At 39.2% G+C, this 20,755-nt stretch overlaps 1 protein-coding gene across 2 annotated transcripts; it reads right to left on the bottom strand.

Annotated features, from left to right (window-relative positions):
• Positions 1–603: 603 nt before the first annotated feature.
• Positions 604–18,178, bottom strand: Taf7l (TATA-box binding protein associated factor 7 like). 2 transcript variants are annotated; one of them, XM_006986428.4, is made up of 13 exons: positions 17,509–18,178; positions 15,641–15,705; positions 14,744–14,822; positions 14,151–14,284; positions 13,077–13,206; positions 12,808–12,863; positions 9,671–9,712; positions 8,845–8,917; positions 8,318–8,419; positions 7,632–7,898; positions 7,221–7,333; positions 5,920–5,979; positions 604–1,054 (listed from the first exon to the last, which is right to left on the bottom strand). In XM_006986428.4, the coding sequence occupies exons 1-13, from the start codon at positions 18,140–18,142 to the stop codon at positions 1,010–1,012; spliced, it is 1,800 nt and encodes a 599-aa protein (XP_006986490.3). In that variant the 5' UTR covers positions 18,143–18,178; the 3' UTR covers positions 604–1,009. The 2 variants fall into 2 exon arrangements, with proteins under 2 accessions (XP_006986490.3, XP_042125305.1); XM_042269371.2 differs by lacking the exon at positions 9,671–9,712.
• Positions 18,179–20,755: the final 2,577 nt, after the last annotated feature.

Here is a 20,755-nt window from a genome sequence, read left to right as displayed (position 1 = left end):
ACAGCTTCCATGAGATTTCTTAAATTTGATTTTTGTTTTGCCTTTTTTGTTTGTTTTTTGTTTTTACTTTTAAATTTGGGGTTTTTTTTTGGGGGGGGGGTGGAAGTGAGGGGACAGGGAGATGAGTGGAATCAGGATGCATGATGTGAAATCCACAAAGAATCAATAATTTTTTTTTTTAAAAAAAGAAATCCAGGGTTACTAAGGAAGTCTTCATAGGCAATACAGGAATCTAGTTTTTACCAATCTTTTCTTATGGGAGTTGTTACAGTGGGAAGACATAGAAGAAGAGTAACATCTTTGCTCTAATTCTTCTCTTAGCTAAAGAATAACAACCAGCTACAGCCCTCAATACCTAATCATAGAGCAAAGATAAGTAGCGAGAAATCATCAGTGAGCAGGAAAGCAGCCTTGAACCTGAGAAATGCCGAGAGGTAGGCATTTAAATAAGTGTGACAGGATCTAGCCTTTGATAGAAATTAGGGGTGTTTTCATTTTTTATTTTGTTTTGCTTTTTGAGACAGGGTTTCATATGTATCCCAGGCTGGCCTTCAACTGTGAGCCTTCTGCTTCTCCCTTTTGAATGCTGGGATAACAACCTGACAAGTTTACTATTTTCTATATTGTAGGAAATACTTAAAATGGAATTTCAAAAGCTAACATCTGTAAAACAGTCAAACATCCTTCTAGACTACATCATCTGCCTTTGACAAACACGGCTGAATGATCTCATGGTACCATAGAACAAAAGACAAGATATACACACACATATATATATATAACCTCAAATTGACAAAGTAAAACAAAATCTCATGGTGAGTGGGGTCTCTAAACCTACTGTGCATTTTATACTGTCCCCTTCTACAAGACTATGACTTTTAAATTTACTGTAACTAGTGAAAAATATTCAATTAAGCAAATACAGTTGGTCAAGATAAAGTAACTCGTGGTTCCACTTGGTCTTCATCTGGAAGGTGAATCCACTTTATATGCTAGACTGAGGGTTTCCTTACTCCTTCAGAAAACATTTCAGTTGTTCTTGTAGGTGATAAATCTGTAAGGAGAGAGAGGTAGAGAAACATTACAAAAGCTGTATGAACTTTTTCTGATATTCCAAACTTTATTTTTAAAAACATCCTTCATTACAATTTCAAAAGTATGATAAAGGTCCTTTTTACCATATGAAAGAAATGATAAACATGTACAACAGGACAAACTCATTTTAAGAATATTCAAAAGGTTAAAAGGTATTATCCATAAGCATTTGTCCACCTTTTAAGATATAGCATAATATTCAGGTAGTTTATTTCAAGGTTATTAAGGCTGTATAAATCACCCACATTTATACCTTAATTCCTCTACTTCAGATCAACAAAGATTTAAAGAAACACAGATAGTTTAACAAAGGAAAAACTGTTACTGACTAACTAGTATTTCTGCCTGGACTCCTAAACTTGAGATGGTACTGAGTCTCAGTGCTCCTTGGATTGTTTCCCCACATGCACTACTATTATTTTCTACCTCTTTTTCGTAAACATAAATCTAAATGTTCTTTGAACAGGACATATTATTGAGATATGGCCTCTGATATTTAAAATCCCTGGTTCATATGCAGCTAAACTTTCAATGAGAATGACCCAAATCTAGCCAAAAAAAAAGGTTAAGAAGGTAAAGGATTCTGCTTAGAGAGTGGTCAATCCCTAGATACAACTCATAAGCACAGAACTGCAGCTCATCCACAAAAGGTTTTCTAATTTTGACCTGTAGCCAGTATTCAAAACAATCTCCAAATAAATCAAGACCCTAAAGTGACAAAGAAAAAGAAAAAAAACAAACAAACAAAAACCTCTCAACATGATAGAATTCCTCACTGCTTCATATCACAAACCAGAGGAAAACAGAGGACAGGTTATCTGCAATATTAAAATTATTACTTCATCTGGTATTTACTTATATAGACCAAAGTAACTGTTTACTTGGCATTTTTGAGATCATCTTAGTTTTCACAACATTCCAAAGAGCAGTCACACTATCAAGAACTCAAGCACAATGCTGTGACCATAATGACTTTCATTATACCAGACTTATAAAGGGAAGCTTAAAATTGAATATGCTCCAAAACTGAATAGGTTTACTGTTAAGAATCTAGACTTCTATGAAAAAAATATACAGAGGTCACAGCTCACAGTAAAAGAAAAAAGAATATCACTGTAGTCATTTTGTAAGAGTCAGATGATAAAGCAATTGGGATAATATTTTCTCAAAACGAACTTATGCTAAGTTTTTAAATAATTTTTTTTGTTTTTCCGAGACAGGGTTTCTCTGTGTAGCTTTGCGCCTTTCCTGGAGCTCACTTGGTAGCCCAGGCTGGCCTCGAACTCACAGAGATCCGCCTGGCTCTGCCTCCCGAGTGCTGGGATTAAAGGCTAATAAAGTTTTTTATGATTATAATTACATCATTTATCCCTCTCTCTTTCCTCCTTTCAGTCCCCCTCCCTCCCATGTATATCATGTAACACACACACACACACACACACACACACACACACACACACACACACACACACACACACTCCTAAATATATCGATGCAACCTGCTCAGCTTGCATGTTACCTGTATGTATATGCTTTCAGGACTGACCATTTAGTACTATGACACTAAGATAACCAACTGGTGTGCTCTTCCCTGGGGAAGACAATTTCTCCTGCTCTCGGCATTCCTCAGCTGCCTGGAGTGCTTTTTCTAGGGTTGCGGCCTCTGAGTCTTTGCCAAGTTTTTTCTTTTTTCTTTTCTTTTTTTTTTTTATAACTTCAAAATGTTATGTATGGGTAGGGGATGCACACATGCCACAGTGAACATGCTGTAGAAAGGGGACAACATACTGGAGTCAGTTCTCTCCTTCCACCATGTAGATCCTAGGAGTTAAGTTTAGGTTGTAAGGCTCAGTAAGAAGTGCCTTTACAAGGTGAGCCATCTTGCTTCAAAAGTTTTTGTCAGAATATACTAATTTTACCTACTAAGGGTAATACATAATGTATTTGTACCACCCCTCCTCCTGGCTCCGCTCCCACTCTAGTGAATCTCCTCCCTATTCCCAAGTAGCACCACTTCTATTTCATGTCTTTTTGACCCAATGGTTTCCTTAGGGTTCTTTTTTTTGGTTTTTCCGAGACAGGGTTTCTTTGTGTAGCTTTGCGCCTTTCCTGGAGCTCACTTGGTAGCCCAGGCTGGCCTGGAACTCACAGAGATCCGCCTGCCTCTGCCTCCCGAGTGCTGGGATTAAAGGTGTGTGTCACCACCACCCGGCAGGGTTCTTTATAGTAGCATGTGTACATTACGAGAAAAAAGTGCCTCTACTTCCCTCATCAAATGTTCTAGGTAAATCCTCAGGGATAGGTGAGACCCTTCCTTGACAAGCTATGGATAGGCCCAACTGCAACAACTGTGTCATGCCCAGAAGTAAGTCAGTATCCTATACCAACCACCCCCTCTCCGCCCCCAGCTTTCGCTCTATTACATTCTTTCTGTCCCTCCTTCCATGATGTTCCCAGAGTCTTGAGGAGGGTGTTATGGATGTTCCCATCATGGCTGGGCATTCAATAGTAATTTATTCTCTGGACTTTGCCCAGTTAATGAGACTCTGCCGTCACCACTGATGACTAATGCTGAATCACCACTGACTACTAGTGCCAAGTTTCATTTGCTGCTCCTGCCAAGTTACAGGGCAATTTAGCAATTCAGAGTCTTGACCAATCAGCATCTTATATTCCACTCATGCTTTCTAAGTCAGATGTACAGGATCTAATATTTTAAAAACTTGAAATGGTAAAATGCATGCACTCACGCACACACATACTCTCTTCCTCCTCTCCAGTGAGAAGGGGAGGGAAGGAGATATGAAGGACAATCGTGGAGGCACAAGGTGTAATAATATATGTATGCGTATGGTAAATGTCATATGAAACCCATTATTTTGTATACTAAAACAATTTTTAAAGTTTTTTAAAAGATTAAAAGGAAAAAATCCCTAACCTCTCATGAGTTTCCCCAACTGAAGTCAGAGACAAACTCCTTTCAGAACTTAGCTTAAATTAGGCACCAAATAAATCATTAGTGAGTCAAGTTTACAATTACATTTCTGTATTAGAAATGGCAGTTCTCAATACCAACTACTGAACATGGATGAAAACAATATAATCTTTGAACAACAAACTGGTTGTCTGGTTTGTGAGAAGAAAGAAAGACACATACTGTAAGAATGCCTCTGGCCTTGTAGAAATAGGGGCAATGAGCAATACCTTTACCATAAGAGCCTCATAATATAAAGTCCAGACTCTTTCAAGTTGTTACCTGCAGGACGACTGTATAGTGAGAACTGTGCATACTATCTATATAGCTTCATAAGCTTAACTCCCTTCGCTTCCCATTGGAAACTCTTCTGTGGCTTTGAATAAGTCACTCAAGTTAGAAACCTGACATGTCATCTATTTTAATCCTTTCTTTTCCTGCATCACCCTTTAACTGACCTAAGTCCTATCAATCCTTTAAAAATACATCCTCTCGGGCTGGAGAGATGGCTCAGAGGTTAAGAGCACCGACTGCTCTTCCAGAGGTCCTGAGTTCAATTCCCAGCAACCACATGGCAGCTCACAACCATCTGTAATGAGATCTGGCGCCCTCTTCTATATAGATAATAAATAATTCTTTTAAAAAAATTATAAACTTTAACTGTCACAGTGAGTTATTTCCCAAGTACATGAATTTAAAAAAAATACATCCTCTCACATGTAAATGGTCACAGCAATATTATTTGTAATACTCAAAGAGAAGAAACAAATAAAATGTCTATCAGCAGAAGAATAGTTAAATAAAATGTGGTTTATAAGTTCTTCTGAGTCAACTCTTAGGTCTGGTGTAGCCTGAGGCCTTGGTTGTTAAAGAGATAGTTCAAAGATTCATTAAAAACGTCTGGGTCTTAGGCTAGCTAGATGACTCAGAATTTAAAAATGCTTGCTGTACAAGCCTGAAAACTTGAGTTTGATCCTAGGACCTACTTGAAAAATGAGTTTGATCCCAGGACCCATATGATGCAGATAGTCCATTCCCACCAGTTGTCCTATGATCTCCAAACACATGGTCCTGTGTGTGCGCACGCACACACACACACATACAAACATGCACACACATACACACAAACATGTGCACACATACATTTATAAAATAAAAAATTTAAATAAAAGTTTAGGCTAGGTCTGATTTTCCTGCTTCATACTCAGCAAGGAATTTCTTAAACCCACTTAAAACTAAAACCCATCTTTCGTATCCTAGCCTACTGTCAAGTGATATAACTTCTGCTTTATTTTCTGATCTTACGGTAAACAACTCTCTTTATGGCTTTAAATGACTCAGAGATCATCAAGTAGTCAAGTTCTCTTCCTGTGTGAGACCTTGAATATTCTCCACCCAAGGGGCTCATCCTACTGTTAGACTACTCTTCCAATGTAGGCATAAATATAATTTCCTTGGGGAGGTTTGCCATGTGCTTGTAATTGAATCCAGGACTCTCCTTATTGTAATGGGAATACTGACATTTCCCCCCTCATAGAGCTTCTTTGGAATTTGTACTTAAACATTTATATGATCATTTGTTTACCATCAATCTCCCCTGGCAGACCATTAGCTCTATGAGGACAAGTATTTTATCTATCTTACTCAACACCCTTTATCCAGTGCTTTTTCACTCCAGTGATATTCAGTAACTGTTAAATGAACAGATTTGCAAAGACTTTGATCCACGCTGCTATTCTCACTCAGAATATATGTTTACCACTATTCTTATAAGACACACAGCCCGAAATTAGGTTAGAAGTGGGTGAGTTCTTTATAGCAAATTATTTCTTTAAAAACATACTTCTTACCTCCTCACACTTTTGTTTTTCCAATATGTTAAGCTGCTCCAAAACATACTGGAAATGCCTCTGGAAAAAAAATAAAATGTACCAGTGTTGAAAGGTGTATCTTAAAGGAAGAGAGAGCCACAGAACACAGTTTGTCACATATTTGATAAGAAATCTGTCAATTATAGGAAGAACACACTTTTTAGAAAAACTGGAGCACAAAACTTCTGCCTAACAATCCAATCTTATTTATTTTATGTACTCTCTACAGCATTTTTTCTTGTCCTAAAATAAATGGGTGAAATGTCTACATGCTACATTTTCCCTGGTGTTGTACAAATCCTCCATTCCCCCTCACTAGAACAGAACATTACTACTCCTAATACTATATACAATAACACATATATGTGAATCAGACATATATCACAATAGTACCAGACATCTGAATCTTTCAAGATGTATCTATACCTATTATCTTTGGCTATTCTAAAGGACTACAGCCAAAGTGGATATAGCTCTATGCCAAGCTGCTTCCCTTTGACAACTACTGCTCCACAAAAAATGAAATCTAGCACAGGCTCTCTTAGTGCTTTACAATCACCTTACTACCAAGATGGGAGCAAATGTGGCATAACAATATCTTTTCCTTTCACTGAAACTCTGAAAAAGGTATCCATAAAAATAAAATAATTCCTTCACATTTCATCATATAAGAATTTTAAATGAATCTGCTCCTTTTTTACTGAAATAAATGTATTTTGGTATAAACAACAGGTTTATTCTAGAATTACAAATTACTATGGTTCCTCTTGGAGTTTTAATTCTATTTTCCTTTTTCTTTTCCTTTTTTTGATACAAGATCTTATTGTGTAGCCCTGGCTAATTTGGAACCTGTTATATACACCAGGTTGTTCTGAAATTCATAGAGAACCACCTCTGCCTTCCCAGTACTGATGATAAAAGGCACGTGCCACACGCCCAGCTAGTTTTAATTCGTTATAGAGTGGGAATGGTGACAGTATCTACGTTTCAGGGACCTGAGGATTAAATGAAACAATACTACATAACTCTTTCAGGCACTGTTTGTATAGTAAATGTTCAATACTGGTCATTATCTCAGGTCACCTGGTCCGACTCCCCATAAAAATACTTAGATTATAAAAATTACTCAGATATAATAAAACAAGGATATTCTTAGTGGTTGTTTCTAAGAAGTTATTTATGTTTATGAATGAACTACACAGTGATGTCATGAGTGGAAACATAGAGATGGAATTTTGAAAGTAGTACATCAGGACGTCTAACAGCCAAAAAGAACTTACCTTAAGGGTCAAGTTTTCCACATTCCTAAGGAGGTCTTTCTGTCGTTGAGCTTTCTTATAAACCTGTTGAAGCTTTTTTTCTTTGTAATAAATCAATTTCTGAATTCCTGTGACTGAAAAAGGTAGAGAAAGGATTTTTGCATATAAATAGAGCTTTAAATAATGGATCAAGAGTTCAAGGCCAACCTGATCTACAGAGCAAGATCCAGGACAGGCACCAAAACTACACAGAGAAAGCCTGTCCTGAAAAACTAACTAAATAAATAAATAATGGACCAAGTCACAAATCAAGTGGAACTCTAAGGACAAAAGACTTCTGAAAACTAAGCATTGCACATAATGCACATTCAAAGTTAGCCTTTTATACCACCACCCAGACTACCAGATTCCTCTGTCTTTCCTTTGGCTTACTTATTGAACTGTAATCATAGTCTTTGTTTTCCTCTTCGGAGCTAGATTGAATAAATTTGGCTTGCAGCTCCCTTTCTAATTCCGCTTCCCAACTGTCTATCTTCTTTTCTTCTTCCTCTTCATCCTCTTCATCGTCATCGTCATCATCATCATCATCACTCTCCTCTCCTTCATCCTCCTCCTCAGCTTCAATTTTATCAGCCTTATCTTCCACATCATTACTGTTACTGCGAGAATCACCAAACATCTCTCGAAGCATATCATAGTCTATTGATTTTAAGCAAGGGAAAAATGAAGCAATCTGAAGCTTTGGAAATAACCATAACCCCAAATAGAAGTATATGCCTTACTATGTAATTCACTGGGCAACCAGTGAATTTTATAAATTATTTTCCTATGGGAAGATTATTCCCTTTGTAAAATAAGAACAAGGAATATGAAACACTAACATTCATCTGTATTCAATTATCAAGATATCTAGAGAATCTAAGGGCCTATAGGAAGTTGAATACCAGGGTATCTAGGACATTAGAATTCCAATCTAAAACCCTAAAAGCACAGAAGGACCAATGAGGAAGAAGGACAAAAGCATCCTTTTTCTGTGATTGGTCTGTGAGTCTGTGGCCCTGTCACACAGTTAACACTTGCCCTTATCCAAAGCTCTTCCTCTGTTTTCGATAAAGTACCTGATGAGGGAGGGCCACTCATTTGTGGGGTTCCTGAAATGCCTGAGATGCATCCTTGACTTTCTATTTCCTTGGTTTCATCATCAGCAATGACTTCCCAGCCTGAAAGTACAGCAGTCAAGGAAAAAGCAGAAGAGAGAGAACACACCGTTGAAAGGGAAGTGGCTTTTTAAATAAGAATGCTCTTAGTATTTAATTTAGATCATTGCATCTGCATTCCTAGTGTGGAAAACTGCCTTATATTAAATTACACACATAAATACACTTCGATTGTCTGTCTTTACCATTTATAGCTAGAAAATAACATTTCAAAAATCTTAAGTTATACACATCAACCAGGCACTCAAACATTACAAGTGAGGACTAAGCATGCTGCTTAGTGGTGCAGGGACTACCTAGTGTAGTAAGGCTCTGAATTTGATCCCCAACATCTCAAACAAAAGCAAAAACACCAACCAGAGGTGCGATTTGTCAGAACATGCACGAGATGAAACAGACTATAGGGAAATATTTGATATAAAGGATACGGACACTGATGGCTTCAGCATCTGAGCACAGCAGTCTCTTCATTTCTTTTTCCACATTTGGAGATTCAGTGCACTGAAGCAAAGCATGGAAGGAAACACCAGGAATGTCATTTAGCACTCAGTTTTATGAAATACCTTTTTCCTATATATTAATGAACTGAAATGACTGGGCCTTGTTAGATGCTCATCCAATGAAAGTTCTACTTAAATAGTGCTATTTATGAAGAAATCAATCCAAAATCTGTATTTTTGCATAGCAAGCTCATTTTTCAAATTAAATCACTTGAAATATTTAATCGTATCTGTCTATAACTCTATGGAAAAGATTTTCAACATTCATGTTTTATTATTTGCCTTGACTCATTGGCAAAGAATAATTGCATGTTAGTTATTTATGAATAATTTGGTTTAAAATTCAAATTCCCAGACTTCATTTTCCATCTTTATTATTAAAATGTTCCTAAAAAAAATTAGATCCTATCTACATGTTCTCACTTGAATACAATTTTAAACAATTACTCCACAGCAATTAATTCCTCATGACACAAATATAAATCAAGGCTTTTGATGAGAAGTCCCATTAGTTCAAGCAATTGTTAGTAAATTGATCCCTGGACTCCAAGGAATGGCTTTTGAAATGAAAATAAGGGGGTAAAAGCAGTTTGCAATGCATGGCAATACTAGCAAAACTCTTAATCTTTTACCCTAGAAGTTCTTATTGGACATTAAATCATTATTTCCCAGTGAATAAAATCCAGTGTGTGTATCTATATGTTTATATAAAGCATAGTAAAGTAAACAATGAAGATTATGAGCACTGCTGTACCTCACTGAAGCTGATTTCATCCATTTGTTTGACACTGGGGAGCTATGAAGTAAAGCACAACAAAGAACAATGTTCTATTTTGATTTTTCTACTTAAGTCAAGCTTAAAGAGCTCTACAACTATATTTAACTGCTTTTACATTTAGTAGACAATAAATTTAATTGACTAGCAGGTTATTAAGCCAAAGTTAACACATAAATTAGGAAAGTTGATCTACAACTTTAACATGGTTTCTTTCAAAATTCTGACAATGTTTTCTGTATACAAGTTTATTCTAAAATTCATATGGAAGGATACTGATTCTAAGTTTTTAAAACAATATTGAAGCAAACAAAGTGGTAGCAATCAATCTTCTGATTTCAAGACTTACCACAATTATAGTATCTGCGGAAGGATTGACACATGGATCAGTGGAACAGAATAAAGAACCCATAAACAGTACCATACAAATATTCCCAAGGAAGAGGTGGAGGAGGAGAGGGAGAGAGTAGAGGAAGAAGAAAGGGAGAAGGGGAATCTTGAATTAAAACTCACATTTTATAAAACTGAAATATGGATTTCAGGCATAAGTATAAAATCTTCAGTATCTAGGCTAAGTAACAACAAAAAAGTAAAATCCTTAGGACAAAACATCAATAAATTCAGCCTCATCAAAACAAAAAATCTTGCTGTCTACAAGTGCTTGTGAAGAGGACTAAAAATTCAAGCTCACCAGCTACGAGAAGGTATTAATAAACTATGCATATATGATGAAAGAATAGTATACAGAACAGAAAAAGAACTCTTGGAATTTAACAACAAAAAGTCATTTTAGAAAATGGGTAAAAGAAGCTCAGTGTCACGGTGCATGTTTGCAATCCCAGCATTCAGACACTGAGGCAGAAGCATTGCTGTGAATTCAAGGCCATAATCTATCCAAATTAATTCCACATGAAAATCACTACACACTTATAAGAATGGCTAAAATAAAATAAACTAATGACAAGACCTAATGCAGGTGAGGAGGTGGAGAATTTGTATCATCCATATACTATCAGTGTTAATATAAAATGATAGTTCCTCTGAAAACAGTATAAACTAAAAATACTAGTGGCTAGTGAAGTGGCTCAGCATTAGTATGCTTGCTATCAATCCTGATGACCTGAATCTGATACTTAGAATTGATTCTCAAGTTTTCCTGTGAGCTCGACTTGTTGCACACATGCATGCACACACACTAAATGAATGTAAATAATTTTTTTGAGACAGTGTTTCTCTGTGTAACAGCCCTAGCTGTCCTGGAACTCACTTTGTAGACCAGGCTAGCCTCGAACTCAGAGATCCACCTGTCTGGGATTAAAGGTATGCACCACCACCGCCTGGCTGAATGTAAATAAACTTTAAAAGCTAATGTTTGACAAGTGACATGCCTCAGGTGGTAAAGGGTTTGTTTAATGTGAACTAAGCTCTGGGATTAATCCTTAGCAACATATAAAACAAGGTGTGGTGATAAATTCCTGTAACGCTAGCACTTGAGAGGTGGTGGCATGAAAAAGTTCATCTGTGACCACACAGCAAGTTCAATGCTAGCCTGGACTACATGAGAAAGACCCTATCTCAAAAATATTTGTATAAACCTGCCACTTGCGGGGGCTATAGAGATGGATCAGTGGTTAAGAGAACTTGTTGCTCTTACAGAGGACCACTTTATGGTGGCTCACAACCATCCTTAACTCAAGTTCCAGGAAATCCAACAGGCACCTGTGGTACACATATGTGCATGCAGGCAAAGCATTCATAGACATTATGTAAAATGAATTAAAATCTAAAAAATATTTTAAAATATGCCACTATCATATGATTCAGCATTATTCCTGAGCATTTATCCTAGAGGAATTAGGATTTAAGTTCACACAAAAACCTATTCACAGCCTTATTTATAATCATCAAAAACTGGAAACAATACAGTTATGTTTTAATGGGTAAACAGTTAAACACACTGGTTATATTCACACCATGAAATGCAATTCAGCAATAAAAAAGAACTATTGATACATGTTATTCTTAGATGCTATACTGTATGTTCAATTTATTGAATGTCATAAAAATAACAAAACTACAGAGATAAAGAAAAGATTTTGAATTGCTAGGCACTAAAGATCAAGAGTGTAAAGCAGGAAGGAAGTATAAGTAGTTACAAAAGGACAATTATGAGAGATTTTTGTGGTGATGGAACTGTTTAACAACTTGACAATGTAGGTGGGTCATGAATCTAGCTAGCCATGTAGCAAAACTGCATAGAACTAAATATATATACAAATACATAAGTATAGGCAGATGAGAAATTTCATTAAGATTGGTAAATTGCAATAATGATCATTTCATTTGTGATATCATTCTCTAGTTTTGTAAAATGCTACAAAGGGGTAAAGAGTACATGGTAAACTTCTATTTATTTCAATTGCATTTGAATATCTGATTATTTCAATGTTTTTCATTGAATTTTTTAAATGAGTCCAAGGTACCGTACACTTCCTGTAGCTCACCTGAAGTAAGGTTACGGATTTAAGCAGAATTCCTACTTTATCTGGTACTAGATGAGTTCAATTTAAAACTTGATCTTTTTTAGAAAAAAAAATCTCACTGTGTATCCCTAGCTAGCCTGATACTGAAGACGTAGCCCAAGGTGTCTCCCAACTGAAGGCAATCCTCTTGCTTCAGCTTCTCAAATGCTGAGATCACAGGCCTTAATCAACATGCCTGGCAGTTGAAAGCTAAAAGCGTGAGCTGAAATATCAAATCATGATTCTTCTAAATCCCTAACAGTGAGCCTATGACCTAAAGAACTGGGTCTATTTTCATTCACTGCTGTAGTCACAACTGCTAGCTCATAATTCCGTGGATTGTGCATATTCTTCATTTTTTTCATTTTTGAGACAAGGTCTCATTCTGTAGCCAGGGACTGTCTTTAACTCATGATCCTTCTACTTTAGCATCCAGGTGCTGAGATTACAGGTAGGTACCACCACATCTGGTAGGCATTCTTTATTGGACATACAAGTGAATCAATGAATTCCCAACTGACTTCCTACCTTTCTTTCTCCCTCATAGTCCTCTCCTAATTCACCCTACAGAAACACAAGTAGCATGAGACTAACCTTTTTTGCTGTTTTCCGGAACCTTTTCTTTCTGACATTCTTAAGTGGTGGAGTAACTAAAATAAAAACATGATGAAATATACCATATGACTGATGACTGTCCTATATCTACATGAATTTGATAAAGAAATGTGTCATGCTCATGGTATGACTTCTTTCTTTAAACATAAGAAGTTAATAAACCAGGTAAGAGGTCCCCGATTCATAGGGATTTGCAATTCAATAGATAAATGTAGTCAGGCAGAAGGAGCAAGGGATCGGTGACTTACTGCCATGCTTCCAGTTATATTTTTTTTTCTGTGTCTTCCCTTCACCTTTTCCAGTTACAGGAGGATCAGTAGAGGCAACTGGTTCTTCCGGGGAAGGATGAGGCTCACTATCAGAACTGCATACAAGCATCTATATTTAGCAAAGACAAAGAAGTTTACTATTGCCCCAAATATTGGTTAGTAATAAATCATGGGCATACCACCAGACATGTGGAGAACAGATGATTCTTGGAATTTCCCAAAACCAAGTACATGTAATATACCTTCAGGTTCTTTAATATATCCCTTTCCCATCCTCTCTTTCTCCCCTCTCTCCCTCTTCTCTCTCCTTGAAACATGTTATGTAGATTTGACTTTTACCTAGTGTTTACCCCTGCAGAAGCAATATCATAAAATGCATACATTTTAGCATTATGATTTAGAGAGGAAATCATAAAGCACCAGTAGAGATAAGTAAATAAGTTTCTTTAGTGTTAATACACTGTTATAGTACAAATTGCAGAAAAAGACCTTAGCCATTTGTATTTTTAATTAATGAAAGTCACTATAAATGGCAAACAGAGAGCAGGAGTCTGTAAAAGTAAAGAAATAAAAAAAAATAAGTATCAGATATCAAACCAGAGCATGACATTATGTTCCCCTGCAATTGGTCTGGTGATTATAAATGGTAAATAGCCATTTAAATTTGGAGCAGAATACTGGCAGAAAGACTGAAGATTCCACAAAGGGTATGAGAACTAGAAGGCTAAGAAAATCAACCCAGTTGTAGTGATATAGCTCAATGGTAGGTAGAGCACTTGCCTAGCATGCATGAGGCCCTGGTCCTCAGCACTTAAAAAAATATTTTGTGGATCTGGAACTATCACTAAGTTGGTCGAGTGTCTGTCTAACATGCACAAAGCCCTAGGTTTGTTCCTCGGCACAACTTAAGAGTCAAGAAAGGCATGTTCGTACGCCCAGCAGCACCTGGTAGTTGAAGAAAGAAGGATTAGAAGTTTAAAGTCATCCTCAGCACCATACTGAGTTTGAGGCTATCCTGGGATATATGAAACCATGTCTCAAAAAAATTCATACCTGAGAAATATCTGCTGTTTTATAAAGTGTTTTTCTATCAACAGTTTTCATGCTTTCGATAACACAAGGCAAATTAACCAGCTTAGCAGACAGTGAGACATCTTCTACCTGAACAACTGCATTACGTCCATCAGCTAAAGGAAAGTAGAGAAAATTAATATTGACATTCCAATGGACTGTTCAGTCTCCAAGAATCTGAATAATGAGGACTTATGTGGGACAGACAAGTTCTTCGATAAAACTTACTATTTTTGAAAGGCTAGAAATCAATATTCAATTAGTAACTTCCAAAAAAGAAGAGAGCATCTATAGCTTGTTTTTACATATTGTATGTTACTAGTTCAAAAATATCTAAGTTTCTTTCCAATGGTAACAAAGGTGAGAAAGACAGCAAGCAACTGTTTTCTCGTTCTCACCAAAAGCAAATTTCATTCATTTAAACATATTCCTTAAAAAAAGAAGGAAAGCATTTGATTGTAACACTGTATTTTTTCTAAAGGTTGGATGCCTAGTGCCCGGCACATACCAATATATAGCAAATTATTGTTTAATATATTAATTTAATATTTAATATCTTGATATTAACTACTTACAAGAAAAGTCGACTTTTAGTTTATCCTTCATGGAAGCACCTCTAGAATGTATCATCTTCCTGACAGTATAAGCATGTTCCTAAAAAGGAGGCAAATTAAAAATCAGAAAGATTGTCTTAAGAGTCTTCCTTAAATAAAACCTTACATTTCCCAAATGTTAACTATGCTATGTACCGTGAGAGCCCATGCATTGTATAAATCAAGTCAAATGAATTCAACTCAAATTTCATCTTTATCTTTTAGGAACTACACTTGGTGCCTTCTCCCAGCCTTTCAGTTCTACTTCTTACTGCTTATTCTTCCATTGTAGATGCTAAGGAAAGGCTTTAGCTACAGTTCACTAGATATATTAATGAACTATAATGGATAATAGCTTTCTGATCATCTCCTAAATGAAATAATACTTGAACATGCTTTTCAATCATAGCCTCCTAAATGAAATAATACTTGAACATGCTTTTCAATGAGAAGGGATATGAGAGTCAAGCCTAATGTTAAAATGAGTTTGACAACCTTGCTTGGTGATGAATTTGCAGGTGACAGTGGTAGTTCCTCCAACTACCTCTTCTGAGATGACAGAAAGAATTTTAGAACAGTCTTACCTTGGCTGTCCAGAAAACTGGCTGTTAATGTTTGTGATAAATGACTGGATGATCCATAATTGTCATTGTCATAGTTGTTTGGACAGGGAATTAACCCACATGATTGATGATATATACAGGAAGAAAGAAATATTGTGAGAAGGATACACACTACAATAGGACTGCTTAATAGAACATGAGTTCTGGGAAGCAAATGTTCTGACTTTTTATAGCCTAAAATGTATGTAAATTTTACCTAAGCAGAACTACACTTGTGCGCTGAAGACATTTATTCTGAGAAATACAAGTTACTTACAGGAGGCAGACGCAAAATAAACTGTTCCTCAATATCTTGGGATTCATCCTGCATTAAACTCATGGCTTGTTTTTGAGTTCATGAAAACAAAGAAAACAAACAAAGTCACTACAAACTCTTGCTCACTCTGATGACCATCTCTGGTTATAATATATTATACTGGTTATATTTTATTATATTGGTTATAATATACAAGACCTTACTATAATTCTCACTGAAAAGAAGTGTGTACAGTTTAGAAATATTTTATTTGACAAACTTGATTTCTAAAAGTCATCATTTCCAAAGTGAATCCAAATTATGCCTTTAATTCCAGCACTCAGGAGGCAGAGGCAGGCAGATCTCTGTGAGTTCAAGGCCAGCCTGGGCTACAGAGTGAATTCCAGGAAAGGCTCCAAAGCTACACAGAGAAACCCTGTCTCAAAAAACAAAACAACAAAAAAAAAACCCACTGTAACATTCTTTTAACACATAGCAGTGTAGGACTCTCTTAGGGTGGAAATACACTAGTTAAGATTCAAATCACTTAGTGTAAAACTGGGAAAGGGAGGGTTAAATGGGGTGAGAAGAAAGGCGGACAAGGTAGAAGCAGGACTATGGAGAGGGATAACTAACACTAAAGATACTTTGGAAAAGACATCCGGAAACCTACTACTGCAGAAGCTTCCTAACTAATATAAATAGACACAAATAAAGGGAGTTTAAATGGAGCTATCCTATAGTAGGGGATAATAGTTAATAGTTAAAAAAAAACCCGAAAGAACTGTATATTAAAGAAAATGAATCCGCTTTCCCCCTAGAAATATTTATTTTTCTTAATTTGTACTTTAATTCCACAAGGCACTCTTGGATGCCTAATTAAATGAACAAGATCACTGTCCCCTCATTCACATCTGGCTTATCACCCTTCAGCAGAACAACTGGGATGATGCAGCCAGGGAGCGCAAAAGCCCTTGCTCCAGGCAGCACACGCCAGCCAGCGCAAACTTGGCCCCGAATTTTTTTTTTTTTTTTAAAGTTTACAACCACCACGAGCGGCCGTTTGGAGACAGTAACTGTCTGGCTTCCATCTTTTCCCTGGGGAAACCGAACAGAAAAGTTCCGCTCCGGCCGCCGCTTCTGCTCATTTGTGCTGCAAACCACCCCTCCAAAGCCGTAGAAGCCTTCGCACCTCACGGCCGCCGGGCTGAGGCACGAGGCATGCGCAGACACCTTCCCACCTTCCCGGTCCTCCGATCACCTGCTGGCCGGGACGCCCACGCCAAGAGAGCCCGAGCTGACGCGTAGCCCCGCCCCGCGCCCCCAGGCCCCGCCCCAGCCCCCCCACCCCCCGGGTGAGGGCTCCAGGCCTCGAGGCCGCCAGGCCATGTGTGTGGGCCCGAGAGCCCCGCACGAGAACCCCACGGCCCAACCCGCCAGGGGCCTCCGCCAAAGCCCCAGCGCTAACTCGGGAGGGGGGGGGGGCGCAAACCGAGGCCGCCTGAGGGGCCGGGAGGTGGGGGGGCTAACACACACATGCACGCGCTCTCGCTTGCGTGTACACACACACACACACACAAACACACGCGTGTACACACAAACACACACACAAAGAAAAAGTGGCGCCCGTGCCTGATCCTCCCATCCGAGACCCCCGTCCCTTGGCTTGGCCACCTCCGTGGGTCCAAATCCTCACCCCGCCATGAGGCCCAAACGGAGCGGCCAGCTCTGGGCCCTCGTCAGCGCGGGCGGCCGGCCATGACTTCCCGGGACGCAGGCCAGGCTGCGGCCTGCACGGCCTCCCGACAGGTGCCTGGTGGCCCAGCCCCTTCGAGGCTCCCACGTCCCCCCGCTTTGGTCTGAGAACCGAAAGCTCGAAAGCCACTCACCTTCCATGGACTTTTCGACGGACCGAACACCCGAAGGCCTGCGGCGGCTTCCCCGGGCCCTGGTCCGGTAGACACCGGTTATCGCTGGCCCTTGAAGCCCTCCGGGAATCACTAGGCCTCGAGCCCGGCCGAAGACCGCTGGGCCTCGAGCCTGGCCGAGAACTGCTGGGCCTTGAAGTCCTCCGGGAACCGCCAGGCCTCGAGCGGAGCCAGGAACTTCGGGACCTTCAAGGCCGCCACCGCCGCCCATGGGCACCAGTGGGCCCCGTGCTCTCCCACGCCCACCAGCCGAAGGGCCTCGCCCACGCTCCGGGGGGCCTCGCCCACGCCCACCAGCCGAAGGGCCTCGCCCACGCCCCGGGGGGCCTCGCCCACGCCCACGCCCCGCGGAGCCTCGCCCACGGCCCCGCCCCGATGAGCCTCGCCCACGGCCACCGCGACCCGCTGGGTCCCCGGCCCCTCCGCTGTCAGACGTGGCCAGAGCGCTTTCAGCACCCAGGCTGACAGCCTCTGGGGGCTCCTGGGAGCCCATGGCTTCTGCGGTCGAAATGGTTGATGGAGGGGCTCGGGGAGAATCGGGGCGCCCCTCCTCTGCCAGAGCCCCATCAGCGTCTCCTCCCTCAGCGCGCTCCATGACCCACACTACCTGGGAGGAGGAGTCTTTGGGGGGTTAGGGGTGGGGCTAAAAATGGCGTCGAGTTTTGTCACGTGGTGTAGCGGGTTCCAGAATGTTCATGAAATTATGCAAAAATGGATACCCCTTAAAGAGACAGCGACGCTAATAAGACGTTTCATTGCCTATCAAAGATTTTCGTGAACTCTCTACTGCTTAACGTTAAACAAAACAATTTTCAGGAGCGCTTTTTTGACAGACTTGTACAATCATTTCTTCTAGATACATATTTGATTTTTATGTTCAATAAAGCTATATTATCGGGGCTTTAAACCTTAAAAAAAGGTTTTAGTGAGTTTTGGTATCCACCAGTATACTTTATGATGGCTGCTAGAATGCTCAAAACAAAAGTTGTAGCCTACCTCTAAAATACCGAACCTGGGGCAGGAGAGATGGTTCACCAGTTAAGAGCAAAGATTGCTCTTGCAGAGGACCACACTTGAGCACCCATATCACATTGTGAGAAATTGTATGCAACTCCAGCTCTGTGGGGGGATCTGATGCCTCTAGCCTCCAAGATATCTACATTCACATGCACACAGACACTCACTAAGAAATATACAATTAGGAGCTAGAGATCGGCTCAGTGGTTAAGAGCACTAACTGACTACTCTTCTGGAGGACCGGGGTTCAATTCCCAGCACCCACATGGCATATCACAACTGTCTGTAGCTCCACTTCTAGGGGACCTGACACCCTCACACAGACATACATGTAGACAAAACACTAATGCACATAAAATAAAAATAAATAAATTATTTTTAAAAATACACAGGGGGCTAGAAAGATGGCTCAGCAGTTAAGAGCATTGGCTGCCCCTCTAGAGGTCCTGAGTTCAATTCCCAGCAACCACATGGTGGCTCACAACCATTTAGCGTGGGATCTGATGCCCTCTTCTGTCATAAAGTCATATGTGCCGATAGAGCACTCGTATAAATGAAATAAATAAATAAGTAAATAAATAAATAAATAAATATTTTAAAAATAAAAATACACAATTAAAAAATAAAATCTTAAAAATAAAGTACTGAACCTTCTTGGAATGTGTCAACCATTCTCTTTACTTTCCTTGTTGACTGTTTTCATGTTCAGTACATAACACTGAAAACTGCTCAAAACTTTAAAAAAAGAATCAGCTATAAATGTTAGATAAATAGTGCTTTAGCAAAAATGTCTAATGAAGTATTCTTTGGATAGAAAAGGGGGGCTGTAATAACAATTTCCTTATAAATGTAATACTCCTAAAAGCATTAAGTGAGAATTTATTTTAGTAGCATAGTAATCGTATGTATATTGTAATGGGTTGCATTATAACATTTTGAACGCGCATTTACATACATTGAAAATATTTACCCCCTCTAGTATCCTTTCTCATCCATCTCACCCTTCCTACTTTGCCCCTTTTAGAGCAGAACATAATTTTCTTTTTTTTCTTTTTTTCTTTTTCTTTTTCTTTTTCTTTTTTTTTTTTTTTTTGAGACAGGGTTTCTCTGTGTAGCTTTGCTCCTTTCCTGGAACTCACTCTGTAGCCCAGGCTGGCCTCGAACTCACAGAGATCCGCCTGCCTCTGCCTCCCGAGTGCTGGGATTAAAGGCATGTGCCACCACCGCCTAGCTAGAGCAGAACATAATTTTCATTAACTTTTTCTTTAAATAAATTTTAGGTTTGCATAATGACATTTATTTTACCTTTTTTTTTTTTTGAGAGCTGAGCTAAATCCCCAACCCGCATAATGACATTTAATACATGCATGTTACACATTGACTCATTTGTTCGCTGCCCCCTCTGACTTCCCCTGTGCCCTCTATACACCCCCCCATAGGTTCCCTTCTTTTCCCCATAGTCCCTCATTTCTTTTTTTTTTTTTTTTTTTTTTTTTTTTTGGTTTTTCGAGGCAGGGTTTCTCTGTGTAGCTTTGCACCTTTCCTGGAACTCACTTGGTAGCCCAGGCTGGCCTCGAACTCACAGAGATCCGCCTGCCTCTGCCTCCCTAGTGCTGGGATTAAAGGCGTGTGCCACCACCGCCTGGCAGTCCCTCATTTCTTAAACTCGTTACTTTATTCCCTCTCTTTTTTAAATTTATTTATTTTTATTTTATGTGCATTGGTGTTTCGGAGTTACAGACAGCTGTGAGCTACCGTATGGGTGCTGGGAATTGAACTCAGGTTCTCTAGGAGAACAGCCAGTGCTCTTAACCACTGAACCATCTCTCCAGTCCCATTGTTCCCCTCTCTTAAGATCTCTTCTTCTCCTCTATGATCCCCTTTCCACTTTAATGACTCCCAACACATATGTAAACACACAATACATGTACACAATTTTAATTTTTTAGATGTGTTTTAATGTGTATGAGTGTTTTGCTTGCATGTATGTACACCACATGCTTGCCTGGTCCCCACCAGATTCCCTGGAACTCAAGTTACAGACAGTTGAGAGTCACCATATGAGTTTTGGAAACTAAACCCAGGTCCACTGGAAGTGGTCTTAACTGCTGAGCCATCTTTCCAGCCCTATATACAGATTTAAATCTAGGTTCTTCATATAAGAGAAATTATGTGGTATCTGAGTCCAGAT

Source organism: Peromyscus maniculatus, chromosome X (assembly GCF_049852395.1).
Source record: "Peromyscus maniculatus bairdii isolate BWxNUB_F1_BW_parent chromosome X, HU_Pman_BW_mat_3.1, whole genome shotgun sequence".
NCBI lineage: Eukaryota > Metazoa > Chordata > Mammalia > Rodentia > Cricetidae > Peromyscus > Peromyscus maniculatus.
The sequence above is the reverse complement of the archived record's forward strand: the minus strand, read 5'-3'. Positions and strand labels throughout refer to the sequence as shown.